The 27,944-nt window shown below is 42.4% G+C and overlaps 1 protein-coding gene across 3 annotated transcripts in view; it reads right to left on the reverse strand.

The window, feature by feature from the left end:
• znrf3 (zinc and ring finger 3) overlaps positions 1–27,944 on the reverse strand; it is a 69,464-nt gene that overhangs the window by 7,740 nt on the left and 33,780 nt on the right. For 2 of the 3 annotated variants that reach the window (XM_082555486.1, XM_082555485.1), the window contains exons 2-3: positions 24,215–24,337; positions 2,496–2,570 (exon numbers count right to left, since the gene is read on the reverse strand). In XM_082555486.1, the coding sequence (XP_082411612.1) occupies positions 2,496–2,570; positions 24,215–24,337 (198 nt within the window). Of the gene's footprint in view, positions 1–2,495; positions 2,571–7,264; positions 7,635–24,214; positions 24,338–27,944 lie in introns of those variants that run through there. The other variant, XM_082555487.1, reaches the window with a different exon arrangement.

Genomic DNA, 27,944 nt, shown 5'->3' on the forward strand with positions numbered 1-27,944 from the left:
TGTAGGTTATTTTTAGATGATCAAAAAAAAAAAAAAAAAATCATCTTTCTTTTTTTTTTTTCCATAAAACATGGACGTAGCTTTCCAGTGTTGTTCGTGGCGACAGCTATGGTTCCAATCAGAGCTCTGGTCCTAAAGAAGTGTGGGTGAACCTCTTTCTGTACTGACCCTGTAAACACTTTACTATTGAGCTTATGCACTCGGTCACTAGTTTTCAGTCTATTTTGTAAATCTCGGTTATTCTGTTTCATAATGGAGGATTATCTGTGGTATTAGTCAATCGCAAGTTAACCAATAAGTTTGTGCTTTCACAGTCAGAACTACCCTTCCTCCTTAATTAGTGGAAATAGCGGATCCCTCGTCTCCAGGGGACGCCACAGTGGGTCGCTCCGCATGTTTTGATTCAGGCAAAGTCTTAAGCCAGATCCCCTTCCTGTCGCAAACCCCAGGGGAGATGTGTGTGTCTGTCTGGAATCAAAGCAGACCACTGCAATATGGAGGTACGGACAGGTTGAACCTTTGTTTTTTTTTTTTAGCTCCATTATAGTTTTAATTTCAAGCTGTTTTTATATATGTAAAAACAGTTCATGGAAAGGGTTGCTTGAGCTGAAGTTTGGTCTGTGGATATTAAACCTTGAGCTCAAATGCATTTGAGATAAGATAAGATAGAACTTTATTAATCCCTCGGGTGGGTTCCTCTGGGAAATTCGACTTCCAAAAAAAGCACAGCAACGACCGAAGTTACAGTTACAGAACTGTTATATATATATATATATATATATATATATATATACACACATACATACACACACACACACACACACACACATATAAATACAGAGACAAATATAAATAAAATATACAAAGGGGATAAATAGAATAAATAGGAATAAAAAATAAAAATACAAGTGTCAAATATGCAAAATGAGGCCTTTTTAATTATGCCCAGGACTGATTGTTCTTTTTTATTCAACTCCAACAATTTTAAACCACTCTCTGGTGGATTGTTCTAGACCAATTAACATATGTAGTGTGAGACAAAGAGGATATGAGGCAAAGAGAAACCGGTGACCTTTGTGAATGTAAAAAGTTTTAAACTTTTCCCAGCTGGGAAAAATGACCTATAGGCCCGAGACATGGAAACTGCGGCCACGTTTGCCAGAGGGAGTAGGAGGAAATAGTCAGTGAATAGTATGTTCTGGCTTTTGAGTCAGTTGGCATACTCCTTTACTCCTCCTCGCCCTCTCTGTTCTTCCCGCTCGTCTGCTGGTTGGAATCTGTAATTTGAAAAGCCCAAGGGAAATACCGAAGATATATTCACATTGCTATTTCTTCTGCTGTCGTCATGTTCCCCAGTGAATTACTGTATGTTCTGGTTTAAAAGTATAGATGCTGAAACTTTTGATCTCCCGCTTGATTCTGGTGAGCTGCTCTTACTCTGAGAAACGATTCCACTGCAACTCGAGTTTCCCCTTTAACAAGTAATGCCCCAATAAAAACTAGCTAAAAATAAAAATACAGTACACAAGCACAAAGTTAACCATAAACTTAACTTTTCCCAAAACAAAACTCCAAGTGGCACTTGGCCCCACATTACAGTATAAACAGAGGAAAAAGGAGGTCAAGTACATTAAGTTTATAAAGCTTCTCCTAATTTTGGCCCCAGGACCTTAATTCTCTTTAAGCTCCTCCTCCCTGCCCCTCGGCCTTGTGACTCCTGTCTCTGCTGATCGGGCTGCTCTGACTGGAAAAGCCTCTCGGGGGAATTTAACACAGCCGCCTAGCGCTGCCTTTCATGTGGTCTGCGCGCAATCCCTTTTATCTCTCAGCTACGCGCTTTATGATCCGGCAGCAGAGAAGAAGAGGCAAGGAGAGAGGGAAAAAAAAACCCTGCAAGTCCAGGCCTGGTGTGGCAGGAATGAATACCACAGGAGAATTCTTGTGACAAAGGCGTTCAAGAGGAGCAACTCGAGTATTATACCTCTTAACGGCAGAGACACGGGAGTCAGGAATACTGTCTCGATTTGTGTGACAAGAGATATGCTTTCTTACTTTAGCCTGTGCTCCCCTAAACTTGCACTCAAAGAACGCTCTCAGGAGGTGAGGTAAAGTATGCTACCTGTGCAATTGTGAGCTCAACAGAGTTTGGTCATGGTCTAGTGAAAGCTGAACCTGGATATCAATTTTCAGTCCTCACAGAGTGTAGTGCACTCCTCCAAACACAAGTTGGGAGAGATGAAAGGCCCAGAATGGCTGAATGCGCGAGGCTGATCCGCGTGCTTTTGAACAGAACTAAAGATAGAAAGATCATTGTTTGTACACACACACACACACACACACACTCATACACTGCCAGCCAGAAGGGCAGGGCAAGCTGCTAAGCTTCATTCAGAAATGAAAAGCGGAGAGTCTTTCACGGAGAGACCGAGACAGATTAGACTGTTTCAGTGCTGTTGAGAGCGTGAATGCCGGAGTAATTCTCTGTGTGTACAAACCTGGTCGATGGCATCCGGATTCTCAGATACATCAAAGATGACGGCTGTGGCTCCCCGCTGCACCGCTCTCTTTGCCTGCCAACACAGAACAAAGTAATCATTAGATATATTGAGGAAAAATAGCCGGGGAATGCATAATCATACCGATAAAGACACTCAACTCCCAAAGTTGGATTTCACATTTTACTCAAGGCCACTAGAGGGAGTTCTCTGCCCGAGTGTAACCTTCACACACATTATCTGAAGTGAGAAAACGAGAAGGAAAAATTAAATCGAACAGATGAGACGTAAACAAGCCGGGGACAACATTTGCTTGGATGCACATGTGGCTTTCTCCACCATGATGTCATTCCACGTATATCTGCGCCATATTAAGTTAATAATACGACAGAGACTTAAACACTTCCATAAGGAACTAACGCATGCACAGCTCCATGTGATGCAACTCTGCTGTGCAGGTTTAGAAAAGTTAAATAAAGTTATCATGGATTTCCTGCTGTTAAAACTGTGAGCTCCTTTCATCTGAGAGGGGGGAAAGTCATAACACAGAGGCCTTTTGAAGAGTTCTGCTAAAGGCAAAAGATAAAGGAAATGCTTGGATCTGCAGAACCCTGAGTATCTCCTTGCAGAATCCAAATTGGCTTCCCCTCGTCAGGGAAAAAAAAAAAAAAAAAAAAATAGTTCCTTTATCTTAACTCCTGCCTTCCCCTACAACCCGTTCTCACCCCGCCTGATTCACGGTGCCCTATTTAGACAGCGTTTTGATGTCTACACTACATGATCTAAAAGAGCGCGGCTGGATCATATCCTGGTATTATCAAGTGCCCTTGGGCTCTTGCCAGCGTTCTTCATAACTGGAGGGAACAGGGACGGGGGGTGAAGATCAAAGTGACAATGTACAGTGCTGTGACTCCGCTGCCGACTGGCTGCAGAGTGTCACCGCTCCACTCTGCAGGCACGGAGGACGGACACGGAGTGGGGACAGGGAGCGGTGGTATGTGCGGGGGAGGCACAATTGCTCTTTTCCCAACATATCATGTTGATTTCTGAGGTAACAACATTCAACAATGGGATGTTGAGCAACTTTCAACATCATTTGTCAAAAGGGCAGCCATGTAGTTCAGTAGAAAGACCACCGTGGGTCTCAAAAAGGCCCTCAGCGCTCCTCAAATCAAAGGCTTGTAAAGCCCTCGGTGCGCTATTCAAGTTTTATTTGTCTAATTGGTAGCTATATGGCACATCATGTCACAAAGGCTTCAACTGACAATAATTGCTGACTAATTTATCAATTACTTGTCATGAGTGAGTCTATAGGATGGCAGAGAATTGTAAAAACAGGCCACTAAAGGTCCTGTGTAAAAATGAGGAGTGAAGAAAAGTAAAAAGGCTTTTAAATTCAAAATAATCCATTATTTAATATCATTTTTGTGACTTTACCCTAGATTAGCTTTTCTACAGGATGCTTGCGTGACACTCTTAAGTTTCCTGTGTTTCCTGAGTCTGTAGGAAGGTGGTAATGATTAACATAGCTGTCCAAGAACAAGCAGGTGAAGTTAAAGCAAGTTTGAAATAAACTTTTTCCAACTTAACTGGCAGCTTTTAATTCCTTTACACAGTCCACTGCTACTATTTGCATTCACAGCAAATAATGAAACTGTATAGAATAGTTAGATTTTCAGTACATGGGCTTATTTTACAGCACAGGGGAAGAAAAACAAAAGGAACAAAAGTCCTCTGATTGGGGGGGCTTGACTCTGAGTGACTCTGAGTGAACATCAGCTTCAGGAAAATGTAAACATATCATGTCTCTGAATTTCAAGCTGTCTTAATTAGATTTCCCCTTGGCTTAATCCATAGACAAGATGTTTATGAATCTGGCTTTCATAGCTCATTAAAGACTAATTAACTAAACAAACTGAATCAATCATTCCCAGCAGTGAAGGAAAGCCCCATGAAAAACAACAGCAACACGCAATAAGTACAAGCGCTTCCAACTTTCTCTTTCGTTCTGCTTCCTTTACATAAACTAGCATTGCTCTTTTCTTTCTCCGTTTTTCTTTAACTTTTGTACTTGGAAAGTTCAAAAGCGAGCGGTGTGGAATCGGCTTTTCCCTCTCACCCAGTTTTCTCTCAGCTCCACGCTGCCAGGCTCCAGCCCCCATTTAATTCAGCACAAGTCTGCTCCTTTGATGTTAGCTCTCCCAGTTAATAATTAATAGCTCTTGGTAAGACGCTTTGAGAAGAAAGAGATCTCCCTCCTGAAGAATCTCCACTCGGGCAGGCCCGCGCTGCAGTGCAGGGACTTGCCTGACGACAACAAAAATGCACCCACAGGCAAACTGGCTTGCTTAAAAAAAACACCATAAAAAAATTACAATCTTCGGACACCAAAAGATGGATTAATACGGTTAAAAAATTTGCTCAGAACTAAAATACGGTTTATTTCAATGAGTCAAACTGGGTTTAACGAGACATTGTGCAAGAAATCTGAGACAGCACCAAGTCGTCTGTGGTAAACCTTTCAAAAAAAGATGAATTGCACACTAGAAAAGTGGGCTTTCATTGAGATTCAACAGGGATTTCAAAGAGGTCTGGTCATTAAGCTTATCGGGAAGGAAGTCACGATGAAAGTTGCAATAAGACAGAAAGTTGCCTGACAAGTAACAGTTTACAATATTTGGGTTTTATAAAAACTAATATAACATTAAAGGGTGAATTGTTCAAGAAACAAGGAGATGGGAATTTTGGTGGTATATTTACCACCATGTACTGGTACATTGTCCACATATGTAATATGTGGACAATGATAAAATGTAGTGATGTAATTATGGAACTATTTCTTTAGTGTAGTGTAATTTCATAAAATACAACAAACTGTTATTTAAGTTACTCCCAAGCACCCCGGTTTGTGATAATGAGTGAATAACAATGTCATCTATAATAAAAAATACAATAAACACTAAGAAGATCATTTTACTGCAGAAGTACTTTTACTTTTGACACCTTTGAAGTGAAGTATATTTAAACAGAGCTTCTTTCACCAGTGGAGATTCACTGATCAAGAACTTGAAACACTATAAAGTGTTCAGATAATATTAGATTACCATGATTCCCCATCTTTTGTACTTTTTTACTCAACCAACGGTAGTTTGTAAGATTTGATCTTTATCCATGAATCAAAAAGTAAACATATGAGGACAAAAGCCCTGCGAGGCAAACAGAGGTGGTCAAAAACAAGGCAAACCGAAAACTGTCTCACTGTGAAATCCTGCAAAAAGTTAATATTTTTCTCAAAGCTGAGACGTGATCTCTCTCCCTCTCTTGATCAGTCATCCATGCTCAAAAGTCAGCTGAACTCTCAACCCGAACTGCCTGCCAAAATGGTGGTTGGGGGGGGGGGGGTTTACAGGTACTTCATAATAATGCTGGCTAAACAAACTTCCCGCTGGCTCGGAGACATTAGAATTAGGGTACAATCGTCCCCGAGTGAACAAAAACCGCAGCAGAAAGCACTGAGGACTCAGTCTAGACGCAGAGGAAAATGAAAGCTATGTTTAGCATCCCTAAGTAAACCTGCCAGCTTGTAAGATCTGAGGGAGCGAAATTTTCACTCGTCTGGAAAGAGTCTCTTCTCAGTGTAGAACTCACTCCGTCATTCACACGGACCGAGGGTTGGCATATTAACTCTGTGTCACACACAGAGCCATCCGTGTGTGTTTATAAATGCATGTTTAACAGAAAAACACAGGCTCACGTGCAAACCGAACTACACCTGGATACACCTGCAACATCTGTCTCACGCTCCAGCTCTTCTATCCCACTGCTACCTTTCTTCTCCTCTGCTTCCCTTGTTTTTTTCCTTCTTCCTCCTTCTGCTCATGCTTTCCTTTCCTGCTCTCTCTCCGCACTGCTATAATTAAGGCAATTAAGTCTTCAGAAGACTCTCCACTGCTATTATGCTGTAATTTCATGTTGCCTCCTGGCTTTACCGTTTATTAAAAGATAAAGGCATACTTTTCTCCCGTGGATTTTCTCATATGTGGTCACCCCCTCTTTTTTTTCATGTCCTTTTCTCACTCCCTTTCAGGGAAGGCATGTGTGCCGAGACATTATTTACATTCAGCTAAAATAAAATCAGAGTTTTCAATGTGGCTATGCTTCATCTGATTGGACGCCTTTGCAGCTGAGAGAAAGAAAAGCATTTCTGAAACGTCTCTCCTTTGTTCTCCGTGGATGCTGAACTTCAGCAGACAAAACCTGGCTGTATTATCGTGACATTTTCAAAACAGCAGGATTAGGAGCACTTACTCACCTAACTAATCCTTCATCTCCCACCGTTTGATGTGAGCACTTCACCGACAAACCGTTGCTCTGTCGTAACATGTTTTTCTATTTACAGATATTCGACATAACTGTTTTGGCCTGTGTGTCATTTAATCAGCAGGTTTAGCGATCCTGCCGGATCTGCTTACTGTTGTGTCATGACCACTGTAATATTAAGACCGCGCTATTGTGAAATCATTTACAAGGACACAATGTCACTCAGAAAACCTTGATGTGCTAAAAACACCTGACTAGTGTTGAGTCTAGGGCTGCACGATTTTGCATAAAATGAGAATCACGATTTTTTTGGCTTAGAATTGAGATCACGATTCTCTCGCGATTTTCTTTTCCAGTATAAATATTTATTGCACTTATTAACTGCACATCAACTTCGTAAGACTGAACATAAAAACAATAAATAAACATAAAAACAACAAATGTCTCACATTTTGTCGTTGCCGCAAAATGTTGTACTGCTTGAAATTCCGTCTCCACCGTTGCTCGACGCTGCGTGTATAGAGCAGGTAGTGCAACAATAGAAAAATAGTTGCGGGACGGCACTGTGTAGCGTTTGTCTAGGGTGTTGATCATTTTCCTAAATCCCTCGTTTTGCTCAGTGTTGATGGGAGCCATATCTTTGTTCAGGTGATAAGTGATAGCCTCCGTAATTTCTTTGTGCCTGCAGTAGTTCGACGTGTATAGGGAAGCGCTGTATAAGGTTCCCGTTATTGATGTTTGGGTGGTTGACCGGGACGGATTTTCTCCTGTCACTTTCTCGTCGTCCCTGACGTGTTCTCCGTTGTTTTTCCCCTGCTAATTTTAGCAGCCAGCTTCTGTACCACGTGGTATAAGGCTCCGCCCTTGTCATTTGTTGAGCAGGAAGAGTGAGCGCTTGTTTTCATGCAGATTACGTCCCGGATCAAAATGCGGTACAATCGTCGTCGTCTTTTCTCTCTCTTTTTTAAAAAAAAAAAACGTTGTCATTTGGAAATGAGATCGCACATAAGTATGAATTGAGATCGCGATTAATCGTGCAGCCCTAGTTGAGTCACCGTTCAGTTTCTGATTCCATCCTCACAAACTTTTGAACTCGCCCATTCGCTCCCTTTTTTTTTTTTCTTTTTTTTTTTAAATATTAATGCTTTCTCGCAGCTGCAGCATGTTACAACAGTCCTAAGGGCAGTCTAAGGCACCATTTCAAATATTTACGGAGCACATAAAAATCCACTTGTGTGTCACACCGATGGGGGATGGGGGCCGGCAGGCCTCTGAGCTCCTCTCCATTCAACCACTTTCATATAAACTGACAGTTCACCCAAAGTAAACACACAGGGGAAAGAATCACTTAAAGCACTCAGTGAGCTCAGTGACTGCCATTAATATCCAACATGCAGATAAGAGGTGAAGTAAGGAAGTGGATGCTGACCTGGTCACCATGTGCTGAGGAGTAAGGACGCTGAATAAAAGAATGGTTTAAGCCCTAAAATTTGTTTAAGACGACAGGCAACTTTAATAATCTGCTGGCATAATGTCAATGTTACTTCATCAGGGTCTGTGCGAGTGTGCCACATGGTGCTACAGGGTTATAGCACATTTCCCACACCCACTTCTAGATTGGGTGATCCATCACGATAATCATGTCAACTCAGAAAGAAGCACGAGAGGCATCGTGTACATGCCTACCTGTTAATGCGGCTGCGGCATTGAAAGTGATAAGTAAATGTTATTAGGTCTGACCTGGTGAGACTCCCCGGGAAGCTCATTCCCAAATGAAAACATGTTCACATGGCGTCCGATCAATGGAGCGCAGGTCTGCCATAAATCATGGTTTCATTTGAGCTGCTGGGGTAAGGGTTCACTGTTCATAGGAATCACACTTTTATCTGATGTTTACAAGTTAGGTCTTTACTGCTTTTTTCTCCCTGCTTCGCCAATTTCTAGAAAAATATCTGGGTGGCATATATTTGCTTGTCTTTGCCAGATTAATGACTATTAGCCATTTGTTGGTTTAAGATAGCTCACAGGCTTGGCTATCAGAGATTTTCTATCATTTTGTAATAAACATGAAAGAAACAGTTTTGTCCCTCAAACAATAAGACTTACAACCTGCTGAGTAAGAAACATTCAAATAAAATGTGTGGTCCAACCCTTAAACCTGCTGTGAAGCAGGATGTGTGCAAGTATGTAATTTGTGTGTTTAATTTAATTATATTGATCCTGATTTGAATCATTTCATGGTAAGGTTGCTTGAATTAGACCAAATTTAACACATTTTGTTTTTATGACTCAGTATTTATGAATAGTTGTGAGATTTGTCCAGGATGACAGATTGAGAGAGATGTAGAAATCTGGAGCAGATATAATGAACTCACTATCAGACAAACTTCAGGTACACTGACCCTTGACCCCATCTCTGTGCTGTACATATAATTGACCAGGACGCATGCACACACACACACACACACACAGCATGAAATGACTATCTTTGTCACTGTGACACTGTAATCAGTTCCCCTAAGTCCAGCCAAAGGACTTTCTTTGCACTGAAGCCCCAGAGCTGAAAAATTGTAAAAAGTGAGGCAGAAAAAGCAGACATTTCCAGGTTTCCTTAGGAGGCAAAGAGCTTTCACCTAGAGTCACTACTCTGAGGTTTATGGTGGACAAAGACTACACATCATCTGTCATTTCTGACAAAATCAGCCGTATTCATTATCTCTCTTGATATTGCTGGACTAAAGAAAAAAAAACAGATTTTTTGGGGGCGGTCCATTAGCCCGCCTTTGTAGTGGCCCTTTGGGATTTGTCCCTCCATGGCTGATGTGTGGGACACCAGTGTCCCCTCTCCATGTCTGTATCTGCCTCAGCGCACAATATTGGGTGGCCATTCACCCATTATTGCATAACCAGCATTATACAAGTGAACTGTGCTATCAAAATATGTGTGTGTGTGCATGGGTGTGTGAGGGGGCACCTCTGAGGAGGCCTGCCAGTGGAACTTGGCAAAGAGCCGACCCCATTAAAGAGTTGAGACAGACAGAGAGAGAGAGAGAGAGAGAGGGAGGTGTAGTTGGGAGTGCTCCCTGTCCCTCATAATAAGACTCATGCATAGTCGTGCTCATGCACACTTATCTACAATACCAAGTCCTGACTTATCTAAACTAAACTCATAAAGCTCTGACAGAATCCAAAATGAAAAGTAATGCCATAAAAAAAAGCTATCAGTTCTCAATGCTGGCAAACAGTTGTGGGTGTTTGCTTTAGTCTCTGTTCAAAATGTGACCTTAAAAACACAAAGTACCAGCCATTAAACGCCGGATCAATTTTCTCTTCTTTATTTGTTGATTCGATTCTGCCTGGCTGAACTCACATTTTCCCCACATGTAGACATGATTTTATTCAGAAACATTTAAAAGAGAGAAGCATGTAAGAAGTTTGCATTTTTGTCCATCAGTAATATAAATATGAGCGCTGCTGCTGCCATCATGGATTGCAAAGTCAGAGTTGGTGGACTTTCCAAGTGGGAAATCCAACATGAGGGGGCATTCCAGCTGAAAATTCCAACCTGGAAGTTGAAATTTCAAACTTCCCACTTCAAATGGAATGCACCTTTACCTACTACTCTGCAGTCTGTAAAAAGCAGCATGTAATCAAAACCCATATACTAAGTATCATGTTTGCTGTGAAAATCTTTAAGCTGCATGTCACTTTATAGGAAGGAATTATAAACTTCACTTCCTAGAAGAAAAAAAATAACAAAGAAGATTACAACTAACCCATGTTTTTTAGTTTTGGTGTCTTTTTCTCCAGTGAATTTGAGACACTATTAGCCCTTTTCCACTAGTACCTGCACGGCTCCACTCAGTTTTGCTTGTTTTCCATTACAATCGAGGACCACCTAATGGGGTCTGTATAGCAATGCTATAAAGTACCGTGGCGTCATTTGTACGTGGCATGAACACCACAACAATGGAGGACATCGAGGCGATGGTATAACTCCTGCTTGTCAAACTCGGACGACATTGTTGTTTTTAGTGTAGCCTTTCCCCTCGTCGCCTGGTTTCAAAAAATGGCGGTTTTGATTTTCGTGAAGGACTCATGTTTCATCGAGTGACACCACCGACAAGCCAATCTGTGGCATGTGTCTGTTAACAACACATTTTTGGATCCCCACAGATTTCTTGGAATCTCGGCCGAGAAGGCCGTAACGTTTAAACATTGGCTTCAAATGTTACCATTTTTAAATGAATTTTATTCAGTGCAACAGTCAACAGTATGTTCACCTATCAGTGGCGTCATATTCTCTTTAAGCCCTCTCCCGTGGCTATAATTTCCAGGAAACACCGTAAACACCAGATGAGAATGTGCGCTTGAATGTTATAACATTGCCGTTTTTAGCGCAATTGTTTTGAACACGGATAGCAGATTGAATTAACCAAAAAAAAAAAAAAAAAAAAAAAACATGTTTTCACAAAAAACCTCGATCAGAATTATGTAAAAAAGACAATGAAATCTCATTATCTTGTCATCATGTGGGAAAAAACAAAGATTACTTAGGATACACTGTGGTTTTTACAAAATGAGCAGTGTTGGGACTAACGCGTTATTAAGTAACGCGTTACAGTAACTACGTTATTATTGTGGTAACGAGCACGGTAACTAGTTATTGTGCCAAAATCAGGAACGCGTTAGTCGTTACTGGGATTTAGATGGGCTCGTTACTCGTTACTTCGTGTGGTGGCATCGCGGAGCTTCCACAGATTCAGTAACATTAGCAAGTGGTGGAGGCCAGCAGGTGGATGAAGGAAAGGGGAGGCAGGAGGAGGAGAGGCCCGAGGCGGCCGCAGGTCCAAGTGTGACCTGAACTTCAGGTAAGAAGTTCTGACCTGCAGTCTCTCTGGGTCAGATATGAACCAAGTGTAGGTGGAGTTTATTTTCGTTATTCTGACTTTTTCGTACTGCGTGCTAGCTAGCATGACGGAGTTTCTATACAGCTGGGTGGTGCTATGATGTTAATGATGTTGAACTTTATTTTGTTCATAAGTTATTAGAGTTGCCAACCGTCCCGTCTGGTATTCAGAGAAAATATTATGCGTTTCTTATTGAGGTGAAAAGGAACAGTTTGTCCCGTAATTCAGCTACAATGAAAAAGGCACAAAGCTGGAGTTATTCTGTGTTTACGCTGCACAGCTGCCTCTTCTTCTTTCATTCTCTGCCCCTCCCTCTCCCGTTTCTACTTCAGTCATGAAAACTGATCAATGATCAGCTGATCGGCTTTTCTCCCTTGTTTGTTTATCGCTCATTTTGCGCCAGAAAGAGGAAACCAACGGATGTCGCGCTAAACAACAGCAGCACGTTTAAGCTTGATCAGCTGTTGTTAGAATTTATTTAATATTAATTTCTAGTATCAGCTGATGTTTGCTGGAGCCACAGCTGTAAAGCTGCTGGTCATGATGTCGGTTTGGAGATGTGGTGAGAGGGAAACATGAAGATGAAACCAGGAGATGTCCTTACTGAACCATCAGAGCTGTGATGGAGAAACAGGTTTACCTTTTAGGTGACATGAATGAGTTGAAGTTATGAACTGTTTCTGAGAGACAAATAACACCAGGATCCTTTTTTATGTAGCTGACAGCTGGTAACTGTGCAGGGGCGGGTCTAGCAAAGTGTTGCCAGGGGGGCATGTAGGGCATTAACAGGGAGAGGGGGGCACAAAGAAATACTTTTCTTTCTTATTCTCATTTAAAATGTCTAGCTTTTATTAAATAATTATCTGAATCTTACAACAAACGATTGATAGATTGATGCATATATACCATCAGAACAGTGAACATCACTGTCACAACAGTGTTTATTTTCATTCAAAGGCTTTATGATTTTTCCTATAATGGTGGCCAGTCTCTAGTCAAAACGCCCGGGCCAATTTTCTGTCCCAGTCCAGCTCTGTATGCAGCTCATCTGCAGTCTGGTGTTACCTACATCTTCCTATTCAGAAGGCAGAATTTCCGAGTTCTGAGTACAATCAAAGCACCACGACTGCAGTTTTTGTGTTGGATGTAAAAGGCGCACATGACGCTGTGACGTAGGCTAGAATCATGGCAGCAGTCAATGACGGTCCAGGCGTGGGATTTCTCTCGTGGAAATGTGCACATTATCTTTTCCTTTCTATTGGTAGGTGGCACAGTGCACTGTGGCAAGTAAGCAAGCTAGAAGACTGGCAAAGTTATGGAAGCAACACATTAACAAGAGAAGTCTGAGTAAAACCAAAGTTACTTTCCCTGGTAACTAGTTACTTTGAAAGTAACGAGTAACTTGAAGTAACTGAGTTACTTTTGAGAGAAGTAACTAGTAATGTAACTAAGTTACTATTTTAAAGTAACTTACCCAACACTGAAAATGAGAGACTTTCATGAAGCATCGAGTTGAATATGGCCCTTGTTTTTTGCTTGCTTTTCTTTTTAATTACATTTATTTTGGCGGGAAATTTGAGCAATGGTTCGGTTTTCTTATGTGCGTCCCGAAGGCACAATAAACAACAAATGATGGATGAAGTGCAATCACTGAACTCGAACTTTTCGCAGAATATGTCGCATTTTTATCTCTCTCTGTATATAAAAATACACGAGCTCGTCTTTGCCCGTTTTGCACCACAGACAGCGTTTCCCATCTCTCCCTGTGGTTTGATGTCCTGTGGTGTCAGACACACCACACACACACACACACACACACACACACACACACACGTAAATGCACTGACTGAGACTGCCGCTAATCAAGATGCTTTTTAGTCTTCTCTCCTCCCGCTGCCCACTGCTCTGCCCTGCTGAGACCAAACATTGAGACCGGAGGAATGGACAACCGCTAATTAAATTTCCTCCACTTTTCCTCTCCGTCCCTCCCATGTTGTTTTCTTACCGGTTTTGGTTTCTTGCCCTTTGTGATTCACAGGAAAATAAACAAGCATCCAGCTAGGAACAAGAACACTACTTCTCAAAAGCTTCTTCTCCACCTAGTGTCTAAAAGAAGCCGTTGGGGCCAAAGTGGGAGAAGTCATGACTAGAAAAGACGGACTATAATCCCACTTGTTATTCATTGGTGGGATTTTACTAGTATTACTGATTGTTAATTTGGCCTTCCGTCATTTTAATCAGCCTCACAGAACTTTAATGAATGGAAGAGTGATTTTATGATACAAGTTAGATTATAGCTTCTAGAAAGGGTTTAAAGGATTTTTTTAAATGAACACTCAAAGGCAGAAGAACTGAAGAGAGCTGTCAGATGAAACTAAAGAAGACAGCAGGCCTGGGATGACACACTACATTTGTGCTTTCCTTCCTGCAAGGCTCTTGGCACATAACAGATCAATACTAGTGTTTCTCTCTGACTGCCAAGGATACTGACCTCAAACTAACAAAGTTAAATATTAAAACAGAAGGTCAGGCGGGTTTAGCTGATCACTTTGAAAAAGACTTTTTATCCTTTTTTAAAAAACTGATTCTGTTTATAAATCACTTTTTCTATTGTCTTGCTGGGGGATGCCGCTGCCATTGAGGTGTGCCATTACTCTGGGCGGGGTGTGCTTGGTCTGCAGCATTGTTCCCATGGGTGGTACATGTCAACTAACATCAATGTAAATTCAAGGTTATTCACTACACCTGTCAGTGGTTTTAATGTTGTGGCCAATCAGAGTACAATATGAATGAATAAACTGTTAGACAGCGTGTGCAGACAGCTTTATTGATTGCAACAGCTGTAACATCAACTGCACGTGAGACGCAGCTGAAAAAGACGGCCAAAGCTCTCGCTCAGTCAACAGCCTTTTTAGCTGCAAACAAAGAGAAAAACATCTCGTTCTGCCTCCCGGGCTAGCTGCTAACCACAACACATACAGGTGTACCTGCCATACGCAGCCGACGCAGGTGTCTATAAAACATGGATGTAGCTACAGTTACACCAGTGTTTTTTACAAACCTCAGATGAGAACGAGACTGACGCTCACATGGTGGCATCTCGTCAGTCGCAAGGCAGCCACCATAAATGCCCTGAAGCTTGTCATCCTTTGTTGTCTATTTTATGCAAAACGCAACCTTAATTTACAAAATGAATATCGTGATGGACTGAAAAAGATTTAAAACTAGTGATTGAAATCATCAACTTACTGGTCAAGCGTTTAACAGGGTACATGAAGTAAAGAAGTATGGCTGTTTTTCAGTAGACCGCTTTAAAGTCAGTAAGGCAGAGGAGTTGTGCCGAAATTTCTTTTCTTTTTTTTTCTTCTACAAAACAAAACAGCAACAGCACAATATTTGTTGTCCCCAGTGTCCACGCTGCTATATTGTGAACTTGCACAACGTTTAAAATGCAACTATTTCAGTCAAGTGGAGGCGTTTCACTAAACTGCTACTTCTCCCCTTCCTGTAATTCGTCTCCAGTTATACGGTTTTTCTCTAATCTCTGACTCGACGCTGCTTTAGGAGACCATGCCCCTGCACGCTTGAAAGAGACACCGCCGCTGTTGCTTCTCTTTCTTGTAATACGCTATCCTCCTGCTGGTTGGGGGTGTTGCCATTGCCTGCTCACTTCTTTGCCTGGGCAAACAGCAGAGCGGGTCAGGACTTGGCCCTATTCCCCTTATTTTGCATCCTTCTTTTTTCTTTTTTTTTACTGTTCCTTTCTTCCCCCACTATAAAGCTTAACAGTGGGTCAGCAGAGGAGGATGACTGTGGTTGATTATGTAGAATAAAGAAGAATACAATTCTTCTTTAAATTGGGATACAATGTGACCAATTTGTTGTGAGCACACGGACTTAAGAGAGATAAGATAGAACTTTATTAATCCCTCGGGTGGGTTCCTCTGGGAAATTCGACTTGTCTGCTTAGCTGCGACACTGAAAAGGCATCAACTGCATGTATCCTCCAAATGGAGTAGAGAAGAGATAATTATAATAAGGAAAAGTCTTGATACAACTATTTTCACATATGCAGTTTCACGCCAAGATCCTTTTTGATATGTAAAAATTTCCTTTTAAGTAATCTGGGACAGCTTACAAACCTCAAGACAAAAATCGAAGGATTCGTGAGATGTTTGATGGCACTGGAAAACATAAAAAAGCCTTTTTATTTCTTCTTCCAGTCTTTTCTTCCTCTCATGACTAGATTTTACTTGTTGTGGGCTTCTAAAAAATATTTATATGAAGACACTGGACTTGAAACTAGAACACAGGACCTGCTGCAAATAGGATTTGACCAACCTTTATATTGCATGACCTTAATGCAATAAAACACCTCACACTGTCATTTCTCAGCAAGTCATCTCTTGGTTATAATATCTTTTGGTCAACAAATCCATTTCTGGATCACACACACCTTGTCTTTCATGTACCTCTATTTTGTAAAAAAAAAAATTTACAGATAAATTTGTATTCCTTATATTTATCCGATAAATTTTTCACTGACTTTCTTCTTCAAGTTCTTCTTGCAGCATGTAATCACTTATCCAGATGTTAGATCTTTATTGTTATACTGGTCTCCAGTAAACAATACTAATGTGCTACCCAGAATCTACTAGGTGCATTCCCATTCAATATCCCCTCCCTATCTACATGTTTCTCTTTCTCTTGTTCCATTACCTCACTGTCTGAGGGCACGACCAGCTCCGATGACACTCATACATCAACCCACACACACACACACACACACACTCTCGCTTAGGCACACATCACTTCTTCTCCATCTTCTTGTGCTGGACCTAACCATGCCTCCCTGGCAAAGCATGAAAGAAAGTTTGAACCACAAGAACAGGATGCCATTTTCACCCCCGCTAACCCTTCAGTTTTGGAGTCATGTATAGCAGGGAGAGGCATCAGATTAGCTGTGTGGGACCTCGGGGCTTCAGTTTCCAGCTTTTGTGCCAGGCCGTGGGCTCGAGCCGTACAGACAACACGGCCCTGACATACACAGTGAGGCGCGGGACACGAGGATTCTCACGCACACAAGCACATTCCCATACAAAGCAACGGGCTTAGAGATGAAGGGAGAAAAGACAAGGCTTTGCTTGATGTGGGTGGATGTCTGGTCCTATCTTTTCTAAGATTTACTTTTTCCATGGCTCATCTTTTCTTTTGTCTTTTTGCTCACTGTCTGACAGACAAGACAGCTTAAGCTCAGGCTGTTGTCAGACTTTTAAGTAACAATTGTGATAAAGATCAAAAATCAGTGTAAAGGTGGAGAAAATAAAAAGAAACATCCATAGTAGAGCTAAATGCACTTTCTTCTCCCCTCCTCTCTTCCTCCCCCCTTATTTCTCTGCCCCCCTGCCTCATCTTTTCTTTTTCTCTCCCTCCATCTCTCTCTCATCTTAAGTCCCCAGGGCTCCTTTCTCCTCTCTTTAAATAGAGGCCTTAGCTGTGAAGTCTAATAATGGTCATTTGGCCTCCCATTGAAAGCTGGGTAATTCGGTCCAGGGACGGCTCACTTTGAGCCACATGACACAAGGAGCTTCCCAGTGACCATGGAAACGAGCGCAGTGGGACCCCTGGGTCCCTCCAAGTGCCGTGAAACACGGCAAAGCAGTGATTTAGGGGAGAGACTTACTTGGGAGGGGGTGATGGGGGTAAACTGAAGTAGGAAGATGGGTGAGTGTTCCAACACACCCTAAGAGAGAAGAAGCCTGCAGAAGCTTTTTTTTTTATAGCTCCAGTAAAGGTTGAAGACAGTACCCTCTTTTTTCCTGTGGCCTGCATAAAATGGGAGCCAGGGTGATTTTAGGAGCTTTATTTATAGGGTCTTTTATTATGAGTTATAAGCTAAATTGGAAGTACTTCCTCAATATAGGAGGAACTTTGAGTGGTGCAACACTGGTAAAAGATTAAGAGCTGCTGTCCAAGACTAATGTTAGCCTCAGAAAAAGGAGCAAAACATACAGAACAGAACTGATAGTGAAGTCAAGGCTACACTGAGTCTATATGTAAAATTCAATCATCGGAGTGAAATACATTAGGAAAAAAAACTCTCCACGTTCACTTCACCTTACTACTAGGCATTCACACACAGTGAGGAACTGTAGGTAGAAAATAAGGAGGTTGGAACAAGACTGCAAGAAAATCAAAGACTGCAATAAAAAGGTGATGCTGCATTACTATTTACAGGCCACTGGAAACTGCACCATTATTAGTGGTTTGAATGCAAACAGGGGAAAAAAAGGCTTGGAAAGTATACAGTCTACAGAATGTCACATGACATAGGCCCTTTTTAGAGAGGAGACTTAAAGCTCAGCTTGTTTCATCGGTCCACTAAAATGCCTGTTTGCTGTCGATCGCATTTCTAACTTGTCATTTTTATTTTACAGCTTTAATCAACTTTCCAACACAAGTGAGTCACCGCAGTTTTGAATGCTTTCAAAACTTCATTCTTTGCACCGTTATTACCAAGAGCAGGTTCTTGCTGTCTGTGCTGCCTCTGCAACTTGTACACAGGCTGCGAAGGGGATCGTTCTTCTTGCACTTCCAGGTATGAAGCCTTACCCTGAATTGGCAACGGTTCTTATTGTGGGACAGATACGAGACCAAGGACTTCCTGTTTCATCTAAAGGTCAATGTTTACTAATGCAGATCACTTTTAAAAGCTAATTAAAAGCTAGGTTATCTTTAAGGAATATCAGATCGCTTGATGATTGTATTTCTGCAAGTGTAACCAGCACACAACCAAATATCTGACTGCAGGTAAACTACAACTGCAAATCAAAAAGCTTTCAGTACCAAAAATCCCATGTTGATAGATTCTAAATGTTCATATGCATATGCTAAAAAAAAGTTTGCTCAGGCTGCGTAAGACTGCGGTCGTGACTTTTCCAGAAAAAAGTGACTCAGGCGCTCATTCAGATATAAATCCACCATGTTCAGAGGACGTCAGGTTAATAGAAAAGAGTCTGAAAAGGGGCTACACAGATAAGAGGGAGAAAGAGAGAGAGGCTCCTGCCTGGTCACAGTGGAAACCTCTCCTGACACCCCACCCGGAAGAGCGGCCAAGATAATATCAGCAAGTTGAGGCGCACACAAACATGAAAGAAGCACCCAAGAGGCAGGCCCCTGAGTGCTCCATGCTTCACAAGATTTATTTTTTCCTCCCCCTTTCTTCTCTCCCTGCTGCTCCTCCTCTCTTTTTCAGTTTCTCTTTCTATCCCTCCCTCCGCGCTGCCGCGTTTGAAAGTGTTTGTGCAGAGTGCTTAGGGCGAGGGCCAGGTGGAGAGAAAGCTAAAGAGTTAGTGTGTGCATTTCACCCCATCAGGGTAACACGAAGTTCATCAAGTATTTCCTTTCAGATCTAGAACCTTTCTTTCACGACTTCATGATTTGTTTCTAAGAGCTAATAAGGCTGCACAGAACACTAAGTCCTGAGTGATCACCTGGCTATTATTTCAATCATTTGAAGTCTCAGATAGAATTGCATCTGCATTCAAATGTGTGGAAACTGTTTCAAATTGCAAGCCGTCGAATTCGACAAAAACGTGTTTCAGTGACAAAAAAAAGCAAATCCCTAAAGTTAGGTGAAAACTCAACAAGTTGAAGAAGTTTAGCCTTCAATTCTTTTTCATACTGGGGTCGCCAGAGTTAACGGCTTTGATTTAAACAAAAAGACTGGCTTTCGGTTTGCGGTATTCAACTGAACGGGAATAAGCCCCCGTAAGTTTTAGCACACTCACAGGGGAAAATTGTCTCATCGATATCATGCATCTTTATGGATCTTCTGAGAAAAGAGTTCTTTTAAAAACTTTGAACAAAAAGACAAGCTTCGTCATTATCGAACGGTCCCTGTGCAAGTTGCAGATCAATTGCAATTTAACAAAACACTGGGGAGAACGCGGAGCGTAGAACTGCAGCAATTTTCCTTCTTTCTGTTCACGAAGGTCTTTTCTATAACAGAAGGAGTGAAATGAAGAAGGCAAAAAAAATAAAAAAAATGGCGTGAGAAGAGAATCGTTAGAGAATGTGAGTCATTCAGCCATCTTCATCAAAACACAAGCTGATCTGCCAGCCCATTAGGTCTCCATGTCCATACTGATAAACAGCGGATGAGCCACAGCGTGCACACATTCACAAATACACCCACTGATCAAACAGTATTCATATGAAAAAGTCTGAAAACAAGGCCACATAGAGCCAGTTCAATCCAGCATGTAAGCTTCTTTACCACACGGCCTGCGGCATGACACCCTACTGGCATTGCCGTGGCCTCGGGATGACCTCTAACAGTAAAGTGTGTAAAACTATAGCGTCTAGGATGGCTAATGTGGCCACAGGCTATGAGCCAGTCGCCAGCAATATCGCACTCATCTGTCTGTAGCCATGTCTTTCTTTTTAATGCCCATCTCTCCCCTTTTCCTCAGATGCACATCATTCTTGTAGCCCTCGTGCACTTTCCCGATCATTCCTTGCCGTCACACACACACACACACACACACACACACACACACACACACACACTCTGCAGCTCTGGCTGAGATGCCAGACACAGTTAGAGTCCAAGAGCCACTTAGCACTAAGACTCAGCAGCTGTTTGCTCTGGCCTGCTGTCCCACAGTGCCAACTTCAGGACCACAGTAGAAAAGGACACACTCCTCTGCCCGCTCACATTGTTCCAGAGAAACTGCTGTTTTAAGATGAAGCTTGTGTGTGTGTCAAAGACAGAGCTGCCCACACAGGATACACTTTTTATGGTGGTATGCCTCTGGCAAAAACTTTAAAGTAGCTGGCTTTATTTCGGGGAGGATATGTCAGTAAAGGTCTCGAAACTTTTCTTGTTGCTCTAGTTATTTTTAAGTGCTTTGTAGCGGCCGATCTCATGGCCAGTCGCGCTCCGCTGCGATGAACTGTTGTTTTTGGCTGGCGTTTAAGGTGGAACTGATCATGGTTCAGAGACAAGCTGGTTAAGGCCAGCACCAGGCCACACACAACAAGCACATACCAGGGAGATTTACATGCTATGCCAGCCAAAAGTCTTGCTTTTCACAAGCAGCAGGGCCGTGTGGGAGGACAGGTTCCATTTTGCTACTTATGTGCATATATAAAAAGAAAATATATATACCATGCTAAATGCAAACCCCAACCACCCACTTACCAAACAGACACATTTACCCAGGTCATCTCTTTGAGACACCAAGTCTCCGAACTCTTTACCTTAATTTTCTGCCCATACACTCTTCTGCCTTCCCTCTCCTGGCTTCCAGGGATGGGGACTTATGTCATGAACACTCGGGCGGGATGAAACGAGGAAAGCCGGCATGCTAACGCCCCGAGTGAGAGTCCAGTGCCCACTGGACTCGCACTGCAGCACTGGAAGAAGAGATCTCTTGCTGGCACTGCAACAAAGACACCGACGGGTCTGCGCCCCCAATGAAGGCCAGTGGCATGATTTCATGTTCCAGAGGAGCTGCCAAAAATTGCAGTGAATGCGTGTGAACAGACAGCGTAGCGAAGACGGGAGGGAGGTCAATTCTGAGAAAGTCGAGCAGCGAGGAGGAAATGACAACCAAGAATATGTAACTGGCTGCAATAAATAGTTCAACATGAAAGAGGATACATGTGTGCAGAGCTGTAAGCATGATTTACAACATTTACAAACACCCCAGAGAAAGTTAAGGGTTGATAAGCTGGAGTTACAGAGACGGCGCTGTGAAAGCAACAGGGCAGGCCTTCGGACATAGGACATTATAAACAAGACAAATGCACTTTTTAGCCAAATCTGATAAAGAACACATCAAACACTACAGTGAGAGCCCATTTGCTCTCAGTTCTCCTGCTGTTATGGGGAGGGGCTCTAGTTCTGTGGCACACTGAGGTCAGAGGTTTTATAGTCCTGGAGCTCTCACAGGAACCAGACAGGAAGTGCAGGAAAAAACTGTGTACATATATATGACACACCAGCACTTTAGTGAAGTTTGCACATGGACTTCAGAGGCTGGAATGACCGACCCCTTTTCCTGTGTCTTCCTCTACTGCGATTATTTTATTTGTCAGAGCAGTTCTCTATAATAATGAGCTCAACCCGACATCCCTGTGCCACTTAGCTGAATAACCGAGTACAAATCACAAAAGCACAGAGGAGCAATGTCCTGTGTAGCTCCAGCTAAAGACAATCCAAACCAAGAACGAGACTTTACAGCGCTAAACATTTAGCATAGCACTAGAACATCAGTCTGTCCCTACTGTTGGATTCATCAGGTCTCAGAAATGTTTTCTCCATCAAATGTTGCTTTTAAAACTGTTGGAATGATCATAAGGACCCAACGATGCAAGCCCCTTCCTCAAATTCAGCCAACCCTAAACAGAGGAGGGAATGCCCATCAGTGAGTGTTGATCAGCTCCGAAGCACAGCTGGGGGCCCAGTGTTCCCAGACAGTTTATATTTAGACGCTAGGTTTTTGTAATTGAATGGAATCTAAATTGACCAGACCAGACCCTGACACTGTTGGTGGCAAAGTGGTAGTAAAGCACACTTGGGTTCAGTCAGGGGACAGTCTGGTAGGGCGGGAGAAGGGTGGGGGCCGCCGAGCACGAGGCCAGGCCAGGCGGGGTGAGGGTGCAGGAGTGGGCATCGTATCCGGAATGGGGCTGGGCGCATAGCGGCCTGGTGGTCTGGCTGGCTGGTCGGGCAGAGGGAGCAGACTGGTAGGGGGTAAACACTGGACTGTCTGGCCTGGCAAAAGCGTTTGTGCCAACGCAAAGCACCCAGCTGTGTTCAGGCCCCAGGCGAGGGTTTGTCAAGATGCAACAATGGGCTTTCCCTCCTCTAATTATAGTCCTGGCTGAGTACACACAGAGGAAACAAGAGTGACCTAGAAGTTGGGGAGGCTGGCTAGAGGCCAAAAGGTCACAGGCCAAAGTTCTTGCCATCACCGCTACAGTGTCCCTTAGCAAAAGATCAGATCTAGAATATATAAAAATGGCCAGCTCATTAGGACTCTGCTCTGACCTGGTCCACTAAGCGGAAGGTGTGGGTTTCTCTAACTTGGGGTGTCCCCGTGGCTCAGTTGGCTAAGACACATCCCGCGTAACCACAACATTGTGCATCTGAATCTGACACTGGTGCATACTGTATCCTCCATTCATCCCGTCTCTCCTGTGTTTTTATTTTTTCTTTTAAACATGGTATGAAGGAACAAGCTGATGGGAACGACTGAACAAAAACTATCAACCTCGTTCCGATTCGCTCTCTTCCTTCTGAAAATGCACCTGCTTGTATTAAATTGCTGATCTAATGTTACGGACATGATTCGTATGCTTACAGAAAAGGCAAACACACATTCAGCTTTACGTTTATAGAAAACTGTCAGAATCAAAAACCAGGAGGGGAAATGACTGATGTTTGTGACCTTGTCAGGTTTTTGCTTGTACTTCTAGTACTACAGCCTACTACCTACCATTAAAAATCTGATAGACTGAAAACATATCTGTTTTACCATCTGTTTAAATGTATTATTCACGTGCCATTTCTTCCACTTGTGCTGCTGAAACTCAAGCGTGGGCACGTTGCCACGATAAGGACTACTTAGCTGATGAAATCCAGTTAATGAGTTCTGAGCATAACATTAGTTTTCAGGTCTCAGTGTATGTCAGCTAGAAACCATCATCAAACAAAGTGCACCATTAGGATGTTTATATGGCACGTGGGCTTCTGATATTATGAATGGCTGCTCTCTTTCTGTCACCAGGAATGTACAGGATAAATGAGACTATGGACAACACTCCCTTATTTCATCCTCTGGGGAATGTTGGTACATTCCATTAAGAGGAACACTTAATTAAAGCACGATAAAATACCACTGGAGGTGCCTGGGCACTGGAGGAAGGGAGGGCGGGAGGATAGGGATTGGGGAGGGATCACTACACTCTTGTTCTGACCACAATGGGAAGTAAGAAGCAAAATAAAACTAAACCATCCTTCCATGAATTGTCTCAGTGACTGCACTATATCAAAGCTAAACCCTTAAAGGGATTTTCATCAAATGCAAGGAAATAACTTTTCTTTACTCGCATGTTGACAGGTGACAATCTATTGTAATTTTAGGCAAATAGTAATCAAATTATTAGATATTTGTGCCCCAAGATGGCAAAATCCAAGGTGTTTTTTTGGGCTCTGAATATCAAAGAGTATTGCTAGCTTCTAATTTACAGTGAATTACGGTGTCAAAGTGACTCACCTGCATTGTTAAATGCTGATTTTCATTTTATTGCATGGTTCAACAAACCTGCAGTAGCACAGTAAAGAGCAAGGTGCTGTAATATATTAACTTTCTGAAAGGATAGTCATTGGATGTACATTAACGGGAAACAAAAGGCAAATTCAGAAACTAACACGGTGGCAAAACGGAAACTTGAAAACATAAAAAAGCAGTTCTTTACCTTTCCAAGCACCGTGAGACAACTGGGGTCCAACTCCGGCTGCTCCAGCTTCACCACACCAACCCAGCCATACTCGTATAGGTCCTCTTCATCATTATTATTACATAGTCCCAAAGGATGCATCTGGAAAGACAATAAGATGGAGAAATAAATATTTGTCTCTATGCTACGGAGCTAGTATCACATTAGAAAAGTCAGAATGTGCAACCTTCAAGATTAAAAAATAAAATGTGCATCCGACATACATGATGTATCAAGTTTCAGGGTCTTGGCATCCCCACGTTCTGAATTTGACTCACAAAGAGGTAAATTACAAGCTTAAAGCTGCACAAACATCTCTTGGATGCATTCCTCATATTTATAGGGAATATAATGTTCTTTTAACCTATGATGAAATTTAAAAGCATTAGGCACCTGAGCTATTCTCTGTGTGCTTAACTTATCCAGAATCTAAACATACAGAAGACCTTTTAAAGAACAGCAGCAACATAAGCAAAATCAGGATTTATGTGCTTTCATGGATCTGCTGATCAGGCACATTTTTACTGAATTTCTACTTAGGGAAAGGTGCATTAAGTCTACTACCATTGTTACTGCTGGAAATGATTAATGCTGCTGCCATTTCTATTGTGCTTGTGCATACATGCACAGTGACTGGTTACATTGCATCTTCTCTTCTTAAATTGGAAAGTGAATGTTGACATTTTCTTCGAGCAGCATCAAACATTGTCTATCAGGTAACTTCAGGTGTCAACGCATACACAAGGTCACTAATATGCACCAGTTCTTTGCTTTGCAGAGCAAGCACATTCACATTGTTTACATATAAAGGAGGGCATAAATCACTGATTGATGAAGAAGGTTGGAAAAATGCAAAGTGGAATATTTTCAAAGAATAAGAACAAAACAAAACAACAAATTCTGTTCTACAGTTTGACATCAGGAGACGGCTAAAAGCTAATCCAATCACCAATCTTGTGGATATGCTAGAATGCACTCCCAAAAGATGTGTACGTCATGAGGAAAATTAAAAGATGATAAAAAAAAACTTAAAAAAAACCCAAATTCATTCTAAGCGTGTAATTACAGGTTATTATATTTTTATTACATTTTATGTGTTATTAAGTGTCCTTCTTTTTCTTCACATACCCACAAAAATATAAAAGCTCTCCAGCACAAAACATCAAGAAACCAAAAAAGGAATGGCTAGAGGACAGCCATGACTGTCAGGCTGTAATTATCAGGAAAAAGAAAAAAGAGAAAGAAAAAAAATCGGATTAAAAACTGTAACCAAGTGGAGTCACCAAAATCCTGGATCAATTCCCCACCTTGGCAACACAGCAAAGACAAGCTCGCGTATTAGCATTAGAACTGGGCCAAATGACCTGCAGGCCGCTTTCGTATTAACCCAGTGACCACGGCACCCCAATCTGTGGCTCCGAGCCTTAGGCTACTCTGGGCCGGGGGCTACTGCTGATGACCCAAGATACCCTTCTTCCACTGGTGAACCCTGACCTTTGAACCCCACTTCATCGCAGAGGGAGCAGGTTGGTTGTGCAGCAGGCCAATTGAAGAGAAATTCAGAAAGTGCCCAGTCACTTCAGTTCCACAACCCTGAGAGGTCAAGCCCCTGACCTGAAGGGGTTTTGGGGGAGGACTTAGCTAATAGTAATGGGGTCAAATGCAAATCAAGTGGACTAAGTTCGAGTCACAGGAAAGGAATGTGGACAACGTGCATCATGCTAGAGCTCCACAAGGTAGCATCTTCTCTTTCTGCCTTTAGGGAGGAAATCTGAATAAGAGGAATCGGCTTTAATAGCACGAAAGCAGACAGCAGAAATCATTTGCTTTTTGAGGTATCAAGGTTAGAATTACATTTAGAAAAACCTAATATGCTCAATTTATGCTCTTTATTTGCATTCCTAGATTGTACTAAAGTAACTTTTGATGATTAACTTTGGGATGGTTGATATGGCCCAAACAGAATATCATGAAATTTCAGAGTATTCTCACGATAACGATAAATTTTACGATATGACAAATTACAAAACTACAAAACTTCAACTTCACAACTTTATTAACCTCATTCTACATGACCCATGTGAGCATAATCCACTGCCTAATGGGGCGACATGTTTACACCATGAAATTAGCATATCATGATATAGTTTTTTGGGACTTTAGAGCAATCTGAAGCCTGATTTAGGCTTCTAATAATTACTTGTACATCCGCTGAACTCATTTGAAACTTTGGCCATTTTTAACATAAGCGTCTACCATTGTTAACATGTCTGACAGAAAGTAAGTATAAGTCTCCTTTCATACTACATACACTTACTTTTCCACGTTTTCTCTCCTATAGCCTGAATTACACCTTTACAGGGAAAAAAAAATCCTCATCCTTGAATCCTCCTCCTCCTCCTCAGACCTCCCACACACAGACAAAAGTACGTGTGCTCAAACATGAAAGCTTAAGCTCCAACATTCAATCACAACCCTTTGAAACAAGTGGATCATTCTTGCAACAGCGCGCAAACACATAAAAAGTCATCACCAAGCGAGGCTTTCCTGACTCAAAACACCTTTTTACACATCCACAGGATGCAGTCACCTTGTCTTTCTGATTTCACATAAAACAGATTTTCAAAGCTGCCCTTTCTCTCGTTGTAGAGCAAAGCTTGCTCGGGTTGACCGTTCGCCTTAGGCTGACAGGAGCAGGCAGGCGGAGCAGGTATACATTACATACACATTTGGTATGATAATTTTAAAGCATATTTTCCCTCTCAGCTTTTGGAGGACGGCAAAATTGAAGGGAAAGACAAAGATTAAAGTGCGTAACTTGGTAAGTTTTCCATTCAACCAGCATCTCCCGACCTGCCCCCCTCCACATGTCATCACTGTACAAATCATACCATCTCATCTGCTCTGTGCATACCGCACAGTGCAGTCAACTAAGGTAACATTTTAGATGTTATGTTAGATAAGGTGCAAGCGTGCAGATGGGAAAGACTCAGAGATAGTGTTGTGGTGGATCTACATGAGGACCGGGAAGCGTAGCCCTGCTTGCACTGTGATTATGACCTCCCTCTCTGGCTTGTCTGACAGCTTGGATGGTGGTGGGGAGCCCCGCCTGCGCCCCTGGTCCCTAAACACTAGGCCATTGTGCGGGGGCACTTGGACTCCAAATGGGACAGTGTTGTTGTTGTGCACCATGTTGTTATTTTAGAGGCTGGCCATTGCACCATTATCTCCACCACAGAGACTTTTTTTTTTCCTTTTCTCAGATGTTGACGTATATGCGTTGATGGATGTGGGGATGGGGAGCAAAAGGAAAAGGAGCTCGGACTTGGATGAGAGATGAGAGGTGATCTTGCGAAGTGGGTCACAGCTACTGGCCGAGCAGACAAAAGATTAACGAGCACATATGCAAACGTGCGTTCACGCACACGCGCAGTTCCACGAACACACAATAAGACAGAGACTGTTCTCTCTTGTGTTCCAACTGCTAGCTTTCCCTGCAAGGCCCCAAAAATCAAACCAGCTCAGCCTGCTGGAAGCACCGAAGTGCTCCACTTTGCTCCGTTGCTTCGTACCCCAGGTTTGGAGGAAAGGCATAAGGCACTCCCTAAGTACCACAAGGGGGCGTCTCTTGTTCTACCCCATCTGTCCTGCCCCTTGGGGAGGCAGCCTTTCACATGAATATCTTGTTACACAAGCCACACTCGCAATA

This window comes from Aulonocara stuartgranti, assembly GCF_965226115.1.
Source record: "Aulonocara stuartgranti genome assembly, chromosome: 12".
In the NCBI taxonomy this organism is placed as follows: domain Eukaryota; kingdom Metazoa; phylum Chordata; class Actinopteri; order Cichliformes; family Cichlidae; genus Aulonocara; species Aulonocara stuartgranti.